Genomic DNA, 18,231 nt, shown 5'->3' on the forward strand with positions numbered 1-18,231 from the left:
GCTTTGTTTTCGTTTCTCTTTTTTTTTTTTTTTTTTTTTTTTGAGACTATTCTTTGCCCCTTCGATACTGGGGATTGAATCCGGGGCTTCATACATTTTTGACAAGCCCTCCGCCCCTGAGCTTTTGTCTGAGAATCTTAATTCCAGGGTATGTAGACCTCTTGACTCTCTGAGGGCCTAAATGTTCCTCTACAGAATGATGTCTTCAGGCCACTTTTGGTAATTTAGAACATACTTAGGTTCTCCTTGGCCCCCTGGAATGGCTAAGTTGAAGTAAGTACTATCGATAGCGGTTATATATAAGGAAGTTCAGTTTTGCTTTTCAATGGGGGCATGGCCCAGAAGATAGAGCCGGAAAGGCGCTTCCTCGTATACATTCTCGTATATCGGGCTCCAGCGTGGAAGACTGAGGGATGAGGCATACCTTGTTTCATTTATGGTGATCAGTTTTCTGTCAGCACTTTAAAGATGTTCCTTTATGTTCTGCTCTTCCTCCCTTCCCCTCTCCTCCCCTCCTCTTCCTCTCCTCCCTCCTCACCCCTCCCCTCCTCTCTTCTCCTCTCCTCTCTTTTCTTTCTTTCTTTTTTGTTTTGTGAGACAGGCTCTCACTGTGTAGTTGAGACTGACCTGGAACTCACTGTGCAGCCCAGGCTGGTCTCGAACCCACAGCGATCCTCCTGCCTCAGCCTCCTGAGTGCTGGGATTACAGGCGTGCACCACCACGCCCGGCCTCCTCTCTTTTCCTTTTTCTTTCCTTTCCTTTTTTCTTTGAACCCAGGGAGCACTGAGCTACACCCCCCAGCCCTTTTTATTATTTTATTTTAAGACAGAGTCTTGCTAAGTTGCCCAAGGTAGGCTTGATCCTAGAATTCTCCTGCCTCAGCCTCTGGAGTGGCTGTCATTCTAGGAGCGTACCACCATGTCCAGTTGGCCTTCATGGTTTCTGGGAAGTCTTCAGTCATTCCAATAGTTGTTTTCCTATATATATATATATATTTTTTTTTTTTTTCCTCTTCTGCTTTCAAGATTTTTTCTTAATCTTTTATTTCCGGCAGTCTGACTTTGGTGCCCTTAAGCATAGATTTCTTTGACTTGTTTCCTATGTGGGTTTTGCAGACTTTGACTTTGTATGTTGGTGCTTTTCACTAAATTTGGGGAGTTCTCTGTCATTATTTCTTTCTCTTTTTTAGTACCAGAGATTGAACTCGGGACCTTGTGCTCTCAAGGCAGGCAGTAGAACCACTGAGCTAAATCCCCAGCCCTGTCATTATTTCTATGTCCTCTCTTCCTTGGCTCCAAGTATCTGTATGTTTTAACGTGTGAAATTATCTCACTCACCTCTGAGATTTTGGTAATTATTTTCTAATCCTTTTTTCTTAGATTATATAAATTCACTTGATGTATCTTCACCTTCATTGACTCTTTCCTTTGACATCACCACTCTTCAATTAAATTCATCTAGTGAATATTTGAAATTTCAGATATATTTAATTTATTATTATTATTATTATTATTATTATTAGGTACTGGGGATCGAACTCGGGACCTTGTGCTTGCAAGGCAGGTGGTAGAATCCCTGAGCTAAATCCCTGGCCCGTATTACTGGTTTTTTGAGACAAAGTCTTGTTATGTAGTTCAGACTGGCCCTGAACTCACTATGTAGCCCAGGCTGGTCTCGAACTCACAGCGATCCTCCTGCCTCAGCTTCCCAAGTGCTTGGATTATGGATATGCACCACCACTCCTGGCTGTCAGATATATTTTAACGTTATTTAAAGAGAAGTTGTAGATCTACAATTCTATTTCTCTGTTGAGAGCTCCTGTCTTTGTACTCACTATGAACATATTTTGCTTTGCTTCTCTAAATATATTGGGTGCTTTAAAATTCTTGACAGATGATGCCATTATCTGGCCTATTCTAGAATTAGCATTCATTGATTGTCTCTTCTTTTGAGACTGGATCATATTTTTTTAATTGAATAATTTTGAATGACATCTTGGGCTTTGTGAATGTCATGGAGACTCTATTCCCCATTGTATTGGCTTGAAGAGTTTTTCTGTTTTTTTTTTTAGTGGACTATTAAGTTAAATATTTTTGGTTATATTTTATTTTATTTTATTTATTTATTTGGCACCTGGGATGGAACTCAGGTCCTTGTGCTTGTGAGGCAGGTGGTGGCACCACAGTGCTAAATCCCTGGCCCTAGATTTTTTGGTTTTAGACAGTATTGCTGTGCAGTCTAAGCTGGCCTTGACCTCCCTATGTAGCCCACGCTGACTTTAAACTTGTAATTCTCCTGAGGGCTGAGATTATCAATTTAGATTTAAACTGTAGCTGCCTGTAGTAGATGGCAGCTTGGCTCTTTAGTTTAGTCCTTTAAGTGTGGTTCAGGAGTCAGCCATAAACTTGGATTAAAGAATTTTGGGGCTGGGGATTTAGCTCAGTGGTGCTGCTGCCTGCCTTGCAAGTACAAGGTCCGGAGTTCAATCCCCAGTACCCCCCCCAAAAAAAAATCCCTTTTGAAGATTTTCTTCTTTCTGGTATTCTCCTTTATTGTAGGGCACTGTTACCTAAGCCTGGTTCATCTGTAGAGAAACACCACACACTTCCTGTTAGTTTTAGACAACCTTGTGGGCATCTCCGCAGACAACAACTGCAGTTCCCTCAGGCCAAAGCCACAACAAAATAGGAACTCATTCGCACCTGTTGCTCACTACAGTTTTCAATGCCCACCTAAATCTACCGGATTTGTAAGTCTTTTAAGTTCTCAGTTGTATTTTTACAAGTTGCTGGAGTTTATAGCTTTTACTTGTGGAATTATCAGTTTGTTCTGTGTTAGGTACTCATTTTTCCATTCTGGAAGCGGAAGTGTAGGGTAACCAGTGCAAAAAGCACTTAAATAAGACTCTTAGGAATAGTTGCATTACTTGGCGGGTCTTACCAACAGTACAAGGTGATCTTTTGCATTCCTCGCCGTCACCCTTACCCTGCTTCATTCTTCTTTCTAGAACCTGGCATGTGTGTGTATTTTTGTATGGTCTCCCATTCTCCTCCTTTAAAAGGTAAGGTCTAGGAGAGCAGGAGCTTTACCTACTGTGTCCTCAGTGTGGATCTGCAAAGAGGAAGAAATCAGGGAAAGGTGGGAAGATGTGGGCAGCAGGAGGGCCCATTCAGCAGCTGGAGTTTTGCATAAGATGGTCTTCCTTAGAAACACCATAGTTGGCTAGCGAAGGAAAAACAGAGATTAGACATTGTGGATTGTAACCACTAGGTGGTGCTGCTTATCAACTTTCCTAAAATCAAGCCTGACTAGAACTGCTCTTCATCAACTCTGAATCCTTACTCTCTTCCAGGACCCCGCTTAAAATGCCATGTCTGTGGCGGCACGTCCCTGCCCTCACTCCAAACCTGCAGGCTGAAGGCCTCCGTGACAATGACTTCTACCTCCCACCCCCTCAAGCCTCTATGTGAATGGACATTAATGAGGCCTTCTAGGTACGAAGGGCCCTGGATGGGAGCAGTGTAAATCAGAAGTGGTTTCTGACCTGAAAGAAGCTTTGTTCAGCTGGGTCCAACTGGCTTAAGCCATGCATTGGATTGAATAGATTAACTTCTCTCCGGTGCCTCATAGAATGGTGCGCTGGTTACGTTCCAGTTGAGTGAAAATATTCATTCATCTGTTTTCTGTGGTTCAGATGGGAAAGGTATGGAGCCTGGAGGGGAAGACTCCTGTGTTTGTCAGAATACAGGGGCAAGAGGGAAGAAGAGTTCTCAGGGTGTGCTCAGGATGCAGATAAATGTGCTCTGAAATGACTTATTGATTCTGTTCTTTGTGTCACGATTCATCTTCTACCAGCTTCTTGTTCGCTGTTGTATTCGGCAATGTGGGAGCTGAGTGCTGTCATCTGAGTCGGTCCTGCCTTTACCAGCAAGAACCTGCTGGGCTCAAGCATCCCTTCTTGGGAGAGGAGCCAAGAAGTACTGACACTTTTCAGGTTAGTCGTGGTGCTAGGGACTCACCATATTTTAACTTACCATATATTAACTGATGTAATTCTCCTAATGACCTGCAATCGTGTCTCAGTCTCCACTTATAGCAAAGAAAACTGAAGTTAAGGGAGATCAAATACCTTGCACACTGACATGCAGGCCTGCTCTACATTCATGTGCCTTTGCAAAATCCTCTCCTGAAAGTAACCTTAGTTACGCTCTTGTTCCTGAGACACAATACCGGACACCCACAGTTTAAAGGAGGGGAGGTTTGGCAGGTTTAAACACAGGGACAGCAAGGTGGGAGGGCCTGGCTCGAGGAAAGCTGCCTACGTCGTGACAGCCAGGGGGCAGAGAAAGAAGTGAGGAGACAGGAAGGGAGATGCACCCTTCCAGGTCACGTCCTCAGCGACTTGGCCTCCACCTCCTAATGGCCAGTCAGCTGTTAACCACTAGGTTAGCACTAAAACAAAATCACAGTGGATTAAAGATCTAAATATTAAAACAGACACACTAAACTTGCTGGAAGGTAGAACTCTCCAAGACATTGGCATTACGGAAAGACTTTATGAACAAATCCTCAGTAGCATGGGAACTAGCACAAAGAATCAGCAACTGGGATCTTATCTTATTACAAAGCTTCCGCACTGCAAGAGAAACCACCAGCAGAGCAAGAGACAACCTACAATGTGGAGAAAAAAATTTTACCAGCTGTTCCTCAGACAAAGGTCTACTATTTAGAATATCTACAGAACTCAAAAAAATGAGATTAAAAAAAAATTAATGGAAAAAAATCAGATCCCCCAAATATAAACACCTGATTCAAAGATGGGTATCTGAAATGAACAGACATTTCTCATACAAACAAGTATTAAAGCGGTAAATAAATACATGAAAAAATGTTCAGCATCACTGGTCATTTGAGAGATGCAGATGAACACAACACTGAGATTCTACCTCACCTCCGAAAAAAATGGCTGCTATCAAGAAATCAACCAATAACAAATGCTGGTGGGGCTGTGGGGAGAAAAGAACCCTTCTTCATTGTTAGGAAATATGAGAAAGGGTAGGTGGGAGTGCAGACTGGTGCAACCACTGTGGAAATCAAATAGATACCTAAAAAAACTAGAATTAGAGTTCCCATTTTATCCAGCGATTCCTCTGCTGGGTATCTTTCCAAAAGAATTCAAAGAATCATATCACAGTGATATATTCACACCTATGTTTACAACAGCACAGTTTGCAATTGTTAAAACTTGGAAAAGGCCCAATTGCCCATTAACTGGAGACTGGATAAAGAAGATGTGGTTTTTCTATAAAATGGAGTACAAAATGAGAAACTAGAGTCATTTATAGGTAAATGGATGCATATTGAGGCCATACTCTTAAGAGAAATAAATAGGACATACATGTGTAAATACTGAATAGTTTCTCTGGTGTGAAAAACTAAAAGTGTAAGTAAGGTTCAAATTGTAAAATTGATATTGTGATAGAAGAAAAGGGCTAAAGGAGCAGAGGTAGTGGGAAGGGTAGGTAGGGGAAAGGAAATAAGGGAAAAGAAAAAAATATGAGAAAGGAAAAAATGGAAACAGTTTTTGTAAATAGGGAAGGGTGGAGGGGCTGAAGGGAGGGCAGGGGTATGGGGAAAAAATAAGAACCAAGACCTGTCATGTAAAGGTACAGATCCCAATGATGAATGTAACTGTACTGTATACCTAAAAAGTACAAATAAACTTAATGAGAGAAAAAAGATCCTTCGAGCGCTGGGATTATAGGCATGTGCCACCAAGCCCGGTGCCTTTTTAAATTTTTTGAGACAGGATCTTGTTAAATTGCTTCAGTTGGGATCGAACTTATGACCCTCTTGTGTCAGTCTCCCATAGTTCTGGGATTACAGGTATATTCCACCACACCCAGCTAAAAGTTGTGGTTTTAAAGAAAAGATAGTGAGAAAAAAAAAAAAACATCTAGGAAAAGGATAAGATGGACAAAAAAACCAAGAGTTCTATGGGATTCTTAATGGTTCAACACCTAGAGGACACCGACGGGCTGGCTGTTGGGGAGTGGGATACTGACTATATGTAGAGTAGCTGGTGTATCAGGCTTGAGGATTTAGCTCGGTGGTTCCACCACCTGCTTTGCAAGTGCAAGGACCCGAGTTCAATTCCCGGTACCAAAAAAAAAAAAAAAAAAAAGAAAAGATGTTTGTATCGAGCAAGCATTTCTTCCTACATTCCTTCGCTTTGACATTTCCTCCCAGGATCGAGACAACACTCAAATTGTTCCTCCTTTATTTTGATCATTGGCCTATTTCTCTGGCCATGCCCGCTCATGTTTTCATAGGCCTATCCCTTCCTCCCCCAAACCTGGGCTTCCCCTGAGGCCTGATCATCACGGGGAGTTGGTCAGCTGGACCCGGCCGTTCTTTGTTCTGGTCACTGAAGCCAAGTTCTTGTCAGGCAGCAGAGGTATGGTGGGATCGTTGATATAATCTTGGGCCCATTTGTCTTCAGGGTTGGCACAGACTTCGCGGTTCTTCTTGGTAACAAAGCTGTGGAGGCACAGTCAGGTGGTCACGGCTGTGGATCGGACCGGGCCCACGTCACAGCCTCCCCCAGCTTGCATGGCTCATGTACTTTGTAGTCTCCTGTGGGTCCCCGGTCGGTGTCCCCTCACACCTCTCTGGGCTTTAGACCTCTCCATCTCTTCCCTCAGGCCCTTCCCCAGTCAGCCTAGACCCTCACGCTTGGGTTGCAGAATGACCCCCATTTATTGGGGCACACAGGCATAAGTGGCAAAATCAGGAATTAAACCAGGCCACGACTCCACTGCTTCTAGAATGGTGGCCTCTTGGGCCTGTGCATGCCATCCCTGCCTCCAAATTTCTCTCCTGATCACACACAAATACCTGCAGGGAAGTGCTTACATGATTGCTGGCAGGGCACAGTAGAGGGCCTTTCTGTAACCCACCACCAGTTTCCTTGGCAGTGGTTTCTCTTGATGCTTCAGGCAGCAGGTGGGGGAGGAGTTCACCGACTCAGGAATCTCTGAGAGAATCACGTGGTAGGTTGAGCTGGGGAGGCAGAGGGAGAGAGCAGGCCTGCCCGCCTCCGTCTCCTACCTCTGATAGTAAAGCTCCTGTTAGCGGGGACTGATGAGAGCTCGATGGGTAACAGGGAAAGGGACAAAGATGAACTCCTCTTGGGGACCCATATGGGGGACGTTCAGCCTCTGAACTGAGGTGGGGGAGGAGGGTGAGAAGGTAAAGCTGAGTGAGAGGAGTTAGAGCGGGAGGAAAAAGTGGATCTTGTAGGCTGTGGAGTCAGCTTGGGTAAGATTCTTGCCCCAGTTTCCGCATTTGTTAAATGAGAGTAAAAGGATACTCATGTCCTACGGTGGGAGCATAGTGAGAACAGTTGAGAGGACTCTTAACTCAGAGCCTGGCACATAGAAAGGCTCGACCAGGGCTTATTATAATTGGGAGCAAATGGGACAATGACCACTATCCTTGCCTTGGAAGTGGCTCTTTTCCTTCTCTGTGGCACTGGCAGGATGCTGGGCTAGATTGTCCCTCTGGAGCTCCCCTCATCGTTTGGAGCTAATACACAGGAGGTCAGGCCTCACCATCTCCTAAAGATACAGAATGCTGATCCTTTTGTATCTGGACCCTGTGCCTCCAGCTGATGACAACGTCTGGGCCATCTCCAGAGGCCCAGCTGGCTGATTCATGCTTTGGGTGGTCCATTTTCTCTTCCTTGCAGTCTGAACCCACTACACTGGCCTGACTGCCCTGTCCAAAGGGCATTTCTGTCCTTCCCTCGCACCACCTCTGTAAGTGACTTTGGGTACAGTCCCTCTGGAACTGATGTTCGTATCCCTGGCTCTTGAGCAGTGTTTACAAAGACCAAGGTCACTGTGAGAATGTACAGATAGGTTGCATGGTGGACTTGACCCTTGCTCTCCTGTGAGTTTGTATCGTGGAGCCGGGCCAGGCTGCGTGCTAAGGGTAGCCTAAAGAGAGACAAAAAGGGCAGGGGCAGCCCAAGGCGGGTACTTAGGAAGGCTGAGTATCCTTGTGTCTTTTCTGTCACCAAATATTCATAAATAATGGTAGAGGCAAACTATATTCTCCATAGGTCCCAATTTCCCTGCTCTCCATAGCTCCAAAATCCCCTTTCTCTTTTGTGCAGACTTTATTTGGTCTTAGGTGAGGTATGGAGAGGGGAGCCACAGATCTCCCCAAAATGCACTTAGCCTTCCGACTGGGACTCGTTTTGGTTGTAGAGAGTCCCACAGTCCATATGAGCTACTGTGAAGAAGGGATGTCTAAACTCAGACTCCCCACTCCTCAGCTCTGTTCCAAGCAATCGCTTCCACTTGCCTCCCCCTCCTCTTCCTCACAGAACTCGCTGCTGAATTCTCTGCTACTTTTGCTACTCCTCCTACTAAATGATCATTCCCTTAGGACCCCCAGGACTATACCTTGCTTTCACTTCCTGGAACTGCCCACCCCCGGGAAGTTCTAGACCAAGCCCAGATCTGCCTGCAAAGGAAAGCAACAGAAGACAGCCGCTGGGTGTGACAGTGGGGAGAGGCTCTGCAGCTCCTGCAGCCAGACACCTGACAGCACACTTGGCATCGCCTCTCCGCCAGTTGCCCACTCCCCTTCCTCATCCCTGTCTTCCAGAAACAAATGGACTCACTTGGCTCATTATAAAACGCAGAAGTCATGGTGAGGACGAGGAGGCAGAGAAAGAGGGCAGTCACAGGGACCTTCATCCTCTCGGTGGGGTAGAACAGCTTCAGTTGTGAGCTGAGCGGAGGTGTCTACCTTGCTGCTGGTCATCCACTCTGTGATGGCTCAGCTCTCTGGACTCTGACCACTTCAGAGTACAGGGCGGAGGAGGAGAAAGACTGGGGCTCTGTATTGGCTGAAAGGGAGGGTGAGTTTGGCAGGATTTGAATTCACGTGAGGGGAGTGGCTGGAGAAGGACTGAAGCAAGGGTGTGTGTGCCCTACCTTACTAATCCTCGCCATAGCGAAGTGGTGATCGTTACGCCCCTGGCCACTGACCCTTAGAGAGGGTAGGTAAACTGCCCGAGGTCCCACGGGCAGGAAGATGAGACACAGTACCGTGAACCACAGTCATGTGCTTTCACCACTTTACCTCCTACTGTCTTGGTGCTGGGGAAGGAGGGAAGGATTGAGTGCCTCCATTCCCTTCTGGTGGTTGGGCTTGGAGCAGGTGCACCTAAAACAGGATTAGAGAGAGCACAGACTGAGGCATGGGCAGGATCTGGTGGCCTCTGAAAACAACGTTCCCCATTCTCAGTGCAGGGACAAATGATTGAACCCATTTTTTAATATCACAGATCATGCTGCTAATGTTTCAATAAAACAGTGCACCTGATCCCTGGGTCCCTGTTTGTTACTGAGGCGCTTGGTTTGTCAATATTCTTATTTATCTCTTTGGACCTCTGACTCTGGGCTGATTTTTAGGTGCAGCTGGCTGATCGTTCCTGGACGTCACCCATAGGGCTGTGTCAGCTACCCCTGGGGCTGTGATCAATATTGACCAGCAGAGGACGCTCCAACCATGGACCTGATAGCCGAAGCATGTATGTTGTCCAGAGTTCTTCTGCCGGTCTGGACCAGTCTCTGCTTGGATCCATCCCACAGCATCTTCTGTCTTTGGATTTCCCTCAGGACCTGTTTCTAGGGTGGAGGCAGCAGGAAGAGCAGTCAGAGAAAATGTAGGGGAGTTTTCTGTGAATAGACTGTGAGCTTTAGAGGCACAGGGGAAGTTGAGAGAACGGGAAGGAGTTGAGAAAATAGGAAGGTGGGGGCAGAACAGGGAATGTGTGGAAACTTGGGAAACCTGCTGCTTGCCATGACTGCTCACAGACAGCCAAAACACGACACAGTTTTCCTGGAGAGTTCAAGGCAGTTAGTGATAGTGAAGCTGTGGTATTCTGTTAGGCCAGCCAGGGTGTGTATGTGGAGTAGCCCCTTGAACTCCCTGCATTAGAAGTGAGGAGATCTGAGGATGCCCTGTTGTGCCTTTGGGATGCAGAACCCCTCTCAGCCTTGCCATGGCCCCAAACCCTTGCCTGGGAAAGGCTGCAGGCCAGGGAAGAGTGGTCACGGTTCCTGGAATGGCGGTTACTCTCACTCCCAAGTAAACCAGCTTCTCCTTGAGCCCTGGAGATAAGTTTGAGAGCCTGTTCCTGGAGCACAGACAGCTTCTCGATTTCTCCCTGTCTCCTTTTTTCCTTTCCTTCTTCCTTTTGCACTGGGTACCTGTCAGGCATTCTGCGAGGCCTGATACAGATAAAGCGACATAGTACAAACTGGTGTAAGTCAGGGGAGAAGGCTAGATAAATATGTGCATGAAACATTCCTAGCCCAGATAGCAGTGAGGAAAGGCCTTGGGAGCAATGCGCTCACACGCGTGCCTGTGTGTCTGGAATCTGACTGCTGAGGAGAGGCCTTCACAAAGATTTATCTCTGAAATCAGTTGGTGAATTCTAGCTTCATACTTGTGGTGAAGCTTAAGTAAGGTGATGCAAACAGACTGCTTAGCAGAGTGCTTGGCACGTGGAGGGCACTGACAGAGTGATACGCGGTGTCGCCGTTGGTGGGGAGGTGGCTTTTACGTTAAACGTCTTCCTCACACTCTGCTTAGCTTCCCGCACTCCCTGTCACAGGCCTGACCTTTTTTCCCCACCAGGATCCGGTAGAACTTCTGCACAGTGAGGCTTGACGCCGGGGATGCCACATCCAGGCTGGGCTCATGGGTGTCCCTGCCTACTGCTAGTCGGTAAACTCGGCGGAAATGAATGAAGGCAGGGAAGGGCATGGATTGTCTTTAATTCAGGATAGGGCAGTTTGTGTGTGTGGGAGGTGGCTGGGCAGAGGGGCAGGTGGAGGGGGCTTGGCTTCTTCTCTTTAGATCACCGAGCTGTGCCCTTCGGCAGCACTTCTGGATCACTCAGTTCTCCTCCAGGTCCTTCAGGTAGTCCTGGACCCACTCAGTTTTGGGGTTGGCACAGATGGATTGGCCCCTTTTGGTGATGAAGCTGTGGAACAAGAGGGCAAAGGATCAGAGAGTGAGGGGCCCAGCAGCCCAGAAGAAAGCCTGACTTCTCTCCTGCCTTCCCACATCGTCCACTGACCTAGACCTTCTCAGTGCCTTTGTCAAAGGAAGCTCAGGGCCAGGTTCTTCTCAGAGTCATGCTCTTCTCCCCACAGGGCTCTGAGTCTGTGTCTCCCGCTAGGAAGGGTCCTCATGTCTTTCCCTCCCTTCTCCTGACGCCTCCCTAACCCACGGGGCCAGCTTCTAGATGATTCTCTGCAGGCTTCTGCCAGAGAGGCCCTAGATTGCCACTCGGCTGCCTCTCCATCGATACAACCATGTCTTCCCCGCCTCCTCTCCCCAGGCCCAGCTCATCCCTGTCCCCCAGTGTGGTGTGTGGTGCCACCTACACAACTCCAGGCTTGGGACACTCGCCGCTGGTCTCATAGTAATCCGCGATTCGATGATGTGGGACGGTGTGGGTAATGTAGGAGAAGCAGCACTCTGCCGGGTGGAAAGGCCCTCCTAAGGAGAAAGTGTGGGGAGTCACCGAGGGGCCCCTCATTAAAGGCCGTGATGCCAGATTCTTCTGCAATCCAGGAGTACTGTGAAGAAAGAGGCAGGAGACAGCCTCGCAGAAGTTAGAGAGATGGCTTTAGAGGCACTCAGTCTTCTTTTCCCTCTCCACAGAATTCTTCTGGCTCTTCTTTCCCTCCTCCAACAGCTTCCCTATTCCTTCCCCAGCCCCTTGTGAAAAGACAGGCTGTTAACTTTCTACTCTAGGCTTGAAAAGCAACACACCTAGGGCTGCTTAGTGAGGATGACTTTCCTTTGGGAGCAGACTCACAGGCCTCGTGACTTGACTAAGGTCATACAGCCTGCACGCCTTACTCAGGAAAAATGCTCCTCTTTGGAGTACAGTGGACCCCCGAGTTACGACCAACCTGACATATGAACAATCTGGGTTACAACCTGACTTTTAGTTTTAACTCATGGTCAAAGTCTTGGGCTTTGACCCAAATGCCGGCCGCTTGTGCTTCCAGATGGTCTCAATACAGATTTAACTCTTAAAGAGTTCTCAAGGAACATTACGGCATCCTTTCCCATGTGGGGTTAATTGAGAAATCCTGGGCCAGTGTCTCTCAAAGGACACTGAGATCTGCCTGGAATGAAGTGTGGCCTAAAATTATACAGGAGAGAGACTTTGAAGGCAACTGACCAGCCTGAGTTACAACCAGCCCTCAGGAACGAATTGAGTGCGTATCTAGTCTGCTGTTTGGGGAAGAAATGTGCACAGCGAGAGCATATCATTTGGGAATCAGACCCAGATCCTCTTAGTCTCTCATCCTGTTTATACCAAACCCATGCCCTGCAGAAAGGGAAAATGTTGACACTAAGCTTTGAGGGCAATGGCCATGGAGTTGGATTCCCAAACTCTAACCCAACCTCATTTTTGCTTTCTTTTCACTGGAACCATTTCACATCCCCTGTCAGTTTCTTCCATTGTAAGTGAGGCCTGGGGGGAAGTGTCTGTATCTGCCCTTCCTGTTATTCTTTGCTGCCGTCCCACTGGGGAGCACCCGGACTGGCATTCCCCAGGCCAGTGCAATGCTACCCGGCTTGCTGTAGGGGATAGGGAATGGCAGCCCGTGGAGGCCCTGAGGGAGAGACCCAGGCAGGTGTCATGGCCTTACCTTGACAGAAAGGGTCGGAGTAAGAGCAAGGAGGCCTTGTTATGCCTGATGCATTCTGGTCTGTGGTTCTCATACTGAGCTTCCTGAGTTCTTGGGGGTTTGGGGACTGTCTTGGAAGTGCCCCTGAGAGTAGTGTCATGAAAATTGTAGCCTCTTCAGTCCTTTTCCCTGTTTTACATACTGGCTTGTGTGGGAGATTTTTCTTGAAGAAAAACTTCATGGACTAGGTGATTTTCAGCTATTTTCTGACTGAAATGTCATAGCTCTTACAGGAGATACAGGGAGTGACAGTGCTGTCACCCGAATCTGGTATTACAGATGTAATGGGGTGGGTGTGGCAGGCCAGTGACTCTTTACAAACAAGTATGTGCTGTGCTTATACAGGGGAAAAATCAGATCTGCCCGTATGTTATGCGGACAGAAATGTGAGTGCATTGTGTTGGCCTCACAGGTCACTGAGGGTGAGAAGATGCTTGAGTGGAAAGAAAAAGATCTGATCCCTGATACCCAGCACCAAATCTGGTTGTATTCTCACTAGCCAACAAATGGACGATGGGATCCCCTGGTCCCAAGCCCACTCAGGGATCTGGCTCTCACTCAGCCCTCTCTGCTGACGAATGACCTTTCAGAGAGGCAAATCAGGCTGTCCAGATTCCCACCAATTTTAGACTAGCTTTACTTCAACTACAATATATATTTCCTTGAGTTGCTGAAAAGGAAATGACAGAAAATGAAAGGGTGGCTGTCTATAAAATGCAGCTTATCCTAAGAAAATAAAATAAAGTAAGAGGACCCAAAGTTGATCCAGGCACTGGATCATCCCACACTGTTGTGTCTCTCCTGCCTACACCAAGCTATTTTCTGATTTTTTCAGTTTATTTTCTGGCTGTGAAATGTCCTGACTCTTACAGGGGACACTAGGGGGTGACAGTGATGTCCCCTGAATCTGGTATTATGGATGTAGTGGAGGCTGGAGGGCCAGAACAGGGCTAGCTGATAATGGGAGCAGCTGGGCTGAAAGCTCAGGAGGCGGGGAGAGAAGATGGCTTTGGGGAGCTCCTCATATCCCTGGGGGTAATATCCCCTAATGAATGGGTCACGGTTATGCCTGATGGCAGAGGAAGGAATTGAGGGTCTGGACAGGCAGGGCGGCCTCACTACATGGCCTTGAGGGGGAACAGATGAGGATGAAGCCAGTTTAAGGATGCAGGACTCCTTTTAGAGCTCCTCTCATCCCCCCAGCCACCTTACTCCCGCTTCTTTCCCTGTAGGGACTAGGAGGAAAGGAAGACAAGGTGTTGCACTCACGTGAGGAGGACTCAGTCTTGGCCCCTAGAGTGACGGTGATGAGGAAGAGGAGAGAGGAGATGGTGGCCACGGAGACCTTCATCCTCTGGAGGTGCTGCAGGAGGAGAGCTGGCCTGCTGGGGGCTTCTGAGGCTCCTGGGGTGAGGAGGCATTGAGAAATGATCACTGAGGCAAGATAATAAGAGAACTAAGATTTTGAAAGGAAGTAGAAGAGCAGCAGATGCCTCAGCAATTTCATATCCTGCACACTTACAGAGGGTGGTGGGAAGGAAGCAGGGAGAGCCAAGATTGAAGGGAGGAAGTTGCCTCCCATCTCTAGCAGGAAGGACTCGTAGGGTGTGAGCCTTTCCTTAGGCAGAGGCCTTATTCACGGGGGCTGGGCCACTGTCTTGGGTTTAGCCAAGGATCTCAAGCCTGGGATGTGTTCCGTGCCTGATTGCTGTTCCAGACCTCAGAACAAGGCTCCGTGGAGCCTGGTGATTCAGGATCTGCTCTTCTGGAGACCAGAGCCCATTTAGGGTGCTGAGCTGAGGTCTGGACCCCTCGAATCAGGTCTTAGTGATTAGGGTGAGGAAATCCTCACTTAACCTCTGAAGCAGAGCCTGCAGTTCCATCCTAATCTCTATCTGCTTCACTGCACTCTGGGGCGAAGAAGTAACAGCATGTCCAGTAGAGAACTCGTTTATATAATGGTTGCTGTACACACTAGTTGCTGTCCTCAAAGGCTTCGTGAATATTAGCCCACTTAATCTCCATAAAGACTTAATCTTCCTAGGGCCAGGGATTTAGCTCAGTGGTGTTGCCACCTGCCTCACAAGTGCAAAGACCCGAGTTCCATCCCCAGTACCAAAAAAAAAGAAAAGAAAAGATTTAATCTTTCTAAAATTCCTGTTGAGGAAAGAGGCTTAGAAGCAGATCCCAAGATCTGACCAGTGTTAAGTGGAACTGGGGTTCAAACAGAGGCATTCTGGCTCTCAAGTCTGCGTGCTCTGAACAGACACAGGAGCCCAACTGTGCACTCCAAACAATGTCCTGGCTGGCTTGGATTCTCCATCAGGTCTTCAGTTTTACCCCTCTGTGAGCTCAGGGAGCAGATTCCTTTGGGACCTTCTTCTGCTTTCTGATTTTTGGTATAGAGCAATTTGGGGGAACCTTAGAGAAAGCCTCGTGCAGGATAACTATAGATTTCATGGATTAGTGATGGGCTGGAGCTCTGTGTTGGGCACTGTGCTGAATCCATGTCCAGGCACATCAGCCAAAGGTGCCGTGACTGGTGTGTGATTTCTGTTCCAGCCCAGCTCGCATGCTGTCAGCACTGCTGAGGTTACTCTCAATGGGCCACGCACTGAGTGGAAGCTGGGACTCACATAGACCAGTGGTTTGCTCATGTCCACCAGTCTTCTGGTCGCAGGACAGATCCCACCTCTACAAGCTCAGCCTAGTGCCTGGAGGCACTTCCTCTATCCTCTATCCTCCTTGTCATTGTGGTTAGACAGCCGTTTAATCTCTCCTTACTGGAAATCAGAAAGACAGGGAACATCTATTATTTATTCTTGTTAATTCACACAGAGCCTGGCAGATAGTAGGTGATCTATAAATACATCACTTAAAAGAAGAATGAATAAAGAAACTAACTGACCCATGTGTGTACGTATGTAGATGACAAGAAATGGCTGAATTCTCATGGTTAGGTGTGGGAAGAGTCCTTAATTAGACATTTTCTGTATTTGTTATCATCCATAATACTACTTAAACTCCTGAAATAAAAGCCAACAGTTGCCATTAGGGACAATCTCAGGAAACAAGTTATTCCTGGGAAGAATATGTGTTGAGAAAAGATAATGTGGACTTTGTTTTCACAGGTTTTTAGCTGACCTGCCAAACTGCTGTCTTACAGAATTATCCCTTCACTGAACTTTCCCAGCAGTTACTGAATTCCTACCCACATCAGTATGTACATGCTAGCAAGTATACTAAGCAAGTCAGGGAAGTAATGAGAACGAAGGGTTATTTCTTGCACACATCACAGTCCCTTGTGGCTTGGCAGTAGCGCGGCGGTGTGTATGTTAAAAAGAGCTGTTTCGTGCTCTCGTTCAGGAATCAGGGCTGCTTCTGTCTTCTGTTACCATCCTTTCTAGCACAAGCCCTCTCAGCTAGCTCGAGGAAAGTCACAGGTGGATTGGGGGATTTTCATGGACCGTTTCTGGAAATGCTATAAATTATCATCGCTCACATCCCATGTATAACATCAAGATATCTGGCATTAATCCAATGGCAAAGGGATGGAAAACATACATCGTCTGTATAACCAGGAGGAAAAGGGAGTAGCGTGAGTGACCACATCCCTTCTTTGCCACAGCACCATGTACAGATACTCTGGCCCTTTCCTAGTCCTACTGAATCATATTTCTGGGGTGGCACCTGGCAATCTGTATTTTAAAAAGTTCTCCCAATAATTCTTATGCATGGTAAGGTTTCAGAAACCTTTATCTATAATACAGTTTTCTAATTGGTGTGCTTCAGTATATTGGTCTATTCAGTTCTTGGGCAGCTCAACTAGGGTATGGAGAGGCTGAGTACCAGACTGCTTGCTTACAAATATAAGGAATTTCATCTTTTCTCTCCAGAGTTGCATAATATTTTGGAGATTGAGTGATGCATTAGATGTGGTTCTTGTACTCAGTTGTTATTCTTGTTTTCAGTCTTTTCTGTGTATGGAAATATACTTGGTGGGCAGCGATCTAGTGTACTCTCCTCTCATGGTTTTCCTAATGCCCAGCGCAGTGTATAACATAAAGGAGACCATAATTGTCTGACAGTAAATATCCATTTCAGGATACTAAAGAGAGGAAGATAGGTGCACCTGGCTGGGACATTGTGGGAAGGTTTTATGGTAGCACTGAATTTCATTCCTCAAGAATGGATGCCGTGCTGCTGGGCAGTATTGGGAGGAGAGCATTTCTGGCAGAGGGCACCCGTCAAAGTGAGAAAGTGAAACCGAGCATGTTGTTTTTGAGGCATTGTGAAAACAGAGCGGTACGCAATTACCCTAGACACGACGTGTCCTTGTCCCCTCAAGTACTTCAGAGATCTTCTGTATGTGGCAGATGCTTGGTTTGAAAGGAAAGTCTTGGTTTTCATCTCTCATTTCTGTTGAGCTGCCATTGCTGGGACCCCACTCCTTGAAGAGGGGACACTTGGTCCTTGGGGAGCCATACTGCTCAGGTGCTCAGTGCTGCTCACTCCATTCTTCTGAACTAAGAACGTCACTTGTCAGCGAGCCGGTGAACTAACACGTTTCTCTTAGGGCTAGCACAGTTTTAATCCAACAACCATTGGCATTTCCTCCAAGTCTGTGCAGTTTGTCTTTGCCTCTTTCATCTCAAAGCAAATTAAATGATAGAAGAAATATAAGAATGAAATTTTATTCATAGTACCAAGAGGGAGTAAAAAATGATACCGACTCACCATAAGGTGAAATGTTTCTGTTTTGTATTAAAGGACATGGATTGATTTGATGGCTATTATAGTTCAGATCTAGAGTAGCCCCTCAAAGCCTCATGTGTTCAGAGGTGGGCTTTTGGAAGATGGTTGGGTCATGAGGGTGCTATAGTAGATTAATCCACTGATGAGTTCATAGTTGATTTGCTGTTAGGAGGTGGGGCCTGGTTGGAGGTGGGTCACTGGGGGCTTTTCCTGGAAGGTGACATCTCCCTCCAGGGCTCCTCCCTTCTCTCTGCTTCCTGACTGCTGAGATGTGAGCAACATTTTGTCTGCTGTGACTCTCTGCCATGTTGTTTCTGTCTTGGAGCTGGCTGACCGTGGAATGAGCCCACTGAAACTTTGAGCCAAAATAAACCTCTCCTTTAAGTTGTGGGTGTTAGATACTGTGTCTCAGCAATGAGAGAATTGATTAAGACAATGGCAAATCATAAAAAGCCTGAAAAAACATGCACCCATATAAGTGAGGAATAAGGCGATTGAAAAAGAGGGTTTTCTCAGAAGGAGTCTGGTTACCCTGAAGATCAGTTAGTGCTGGCAGAAAAAAATTTGGCTCAAGTGACCTTGCCAGCTCCCACTTTGAGATAAGCCACATGCATGGTTTGCCTTATGGTAAAGCTACAAACAGTTATGTAAATAAGAAAGGATAGATTTCAGCTGAGG

The 18,231-nt window shown here is 46.9% G+C and overlaps 2 protein-coding genes and 1 long non-coding RNA gene across 3 annotated transcripts in view; 1 reads left to right on the top strand and 2 right to left on the bottom strand.

Moving 5' to 3' along the window:
- The window catches only part of LOC117285872, an 18,676-nt gene extending 4,530 nt beyond the window's left edge, over window positions 1-14,146 (top strand). Inside the window, exons 2-3 of the long non-coding RNA XR_004516975.1 lie at window positions 2,560-3,995; window positions 14,031-14,146. This is a non-coding gene — a long non-coding RNA (uncharacterized LOC117285872). The remainder of the gene's footprint in view (window positions 1-2,559; window positions 3,996-14,030) is intronic.
- On the bottom strand, window positions 6,265-8,892 carry Ccl16 (C-C motif chemokine ligand 16). The gene is made up of 3 exons (XM_010621757.2): window positions 8,694-8,892; window positions 6,917-7,037; window positions 6,265-6,541 (listed from the first exon to the last, which is right to left on the bottom strand). Exons 1-3 carry the CDS (start codon window positions 8,767-8,769, stop codon window positions 6,382-6,384), a joined length of 357 nt encoding a protein of 118 aa, XP_010620059.1. The 5' UTR covers window positions 8,770-8,892; the 3' UTR covers window positions 6,265-6,381.
- LOC104860530 (C-C motif chemokine 14) lies at window positions 10,829-14,269 on the bottom strand. The gene is made up of 3 exons (XM_010621756.3): window positions 14,068-14,269; window positions 11,476-11,590; window positions 10,829-11,069 (listed from the first exon to the last, which is right to left on the bottom strand). The coding sequence occupies exons 1-3, from the start codon at window positions 14,147-14,149 to the stop codon at window positions 10,982-10,984; spliced, it is 285 nt and encodes a 94-aa protein (XP_010620058.1). The 5' UTR covers window positions 14,150-14,269; the 3' UTR covers window positions 10,829-10,981.
- Between the last annotated feature and the right edge of the window lie 3,962 nt (window positions 14,270-18,231).

Source organism: Fukomys damarensis, unplaced genomic scaffold, assembly GCF_012274545.1.
Source record: "Fukomys damarensis isolate Sample0158 unplaced genomic scaffold, DMR_v1.0_HiC HiC_scaffold_13, whole genome shotgun sequence".
Classification (NCBI taxonomy): domain Eukaryota; kingdom Metazoa; phylum Chordata; class Mammalia; order Rodentia; family Bathyergidae; genus Fukomys; species Fukomys damarensis.

Excerpts from the sequence above, each read along its gene's own strand:
- Ccl16 (XM_010621757.2), bottom strand. The coding sequence starts at position 8,769 with ATGAAGGTCCCTGTGACTGCCCTCTTTCTCTGCCTCCTCGTCCTCACC. Across the intron at positions 7,038-8,693 it reads TGCGTTTTATAATGAGCCAA|AGATTCCTGAGTCGGTGAAC; the intron begins GTGAGTCCATTT and ends TGATTCTCTCAG. Across the intron at positions 6,542-6,916 it reads TGTGCCCTGCCAGCAATCAT|CTTTGTTACCAAGAAGAACC; the intron begins GTAAGCACTTCC and ends GTGCCTCCACAG.
- LOC104860530 (XM_010621756.3), bottom strand. The coding sequence starts at position 14,149 with ATGAAGGTCTCCGTGGCCACCATCTCCTCTCTCCTCTTCCTCATCACC. Across the intron at positions 11,591-14,067 it reads CAAGACTGAGTCCTCCTCAC|GAGGGCCTTTCCACCCGGCA; the intron begins GTGAGTGCAACA and ends CTTTCTCCTTAG. Across the intron at positions 11,070-11,475 it reads TGTCCCAAGCCTGGAGTTGT|CTTCATCACCAAAAGGGGCC; the intron begins GTAGGTGGCACC and ends CTTGTTCCACAG.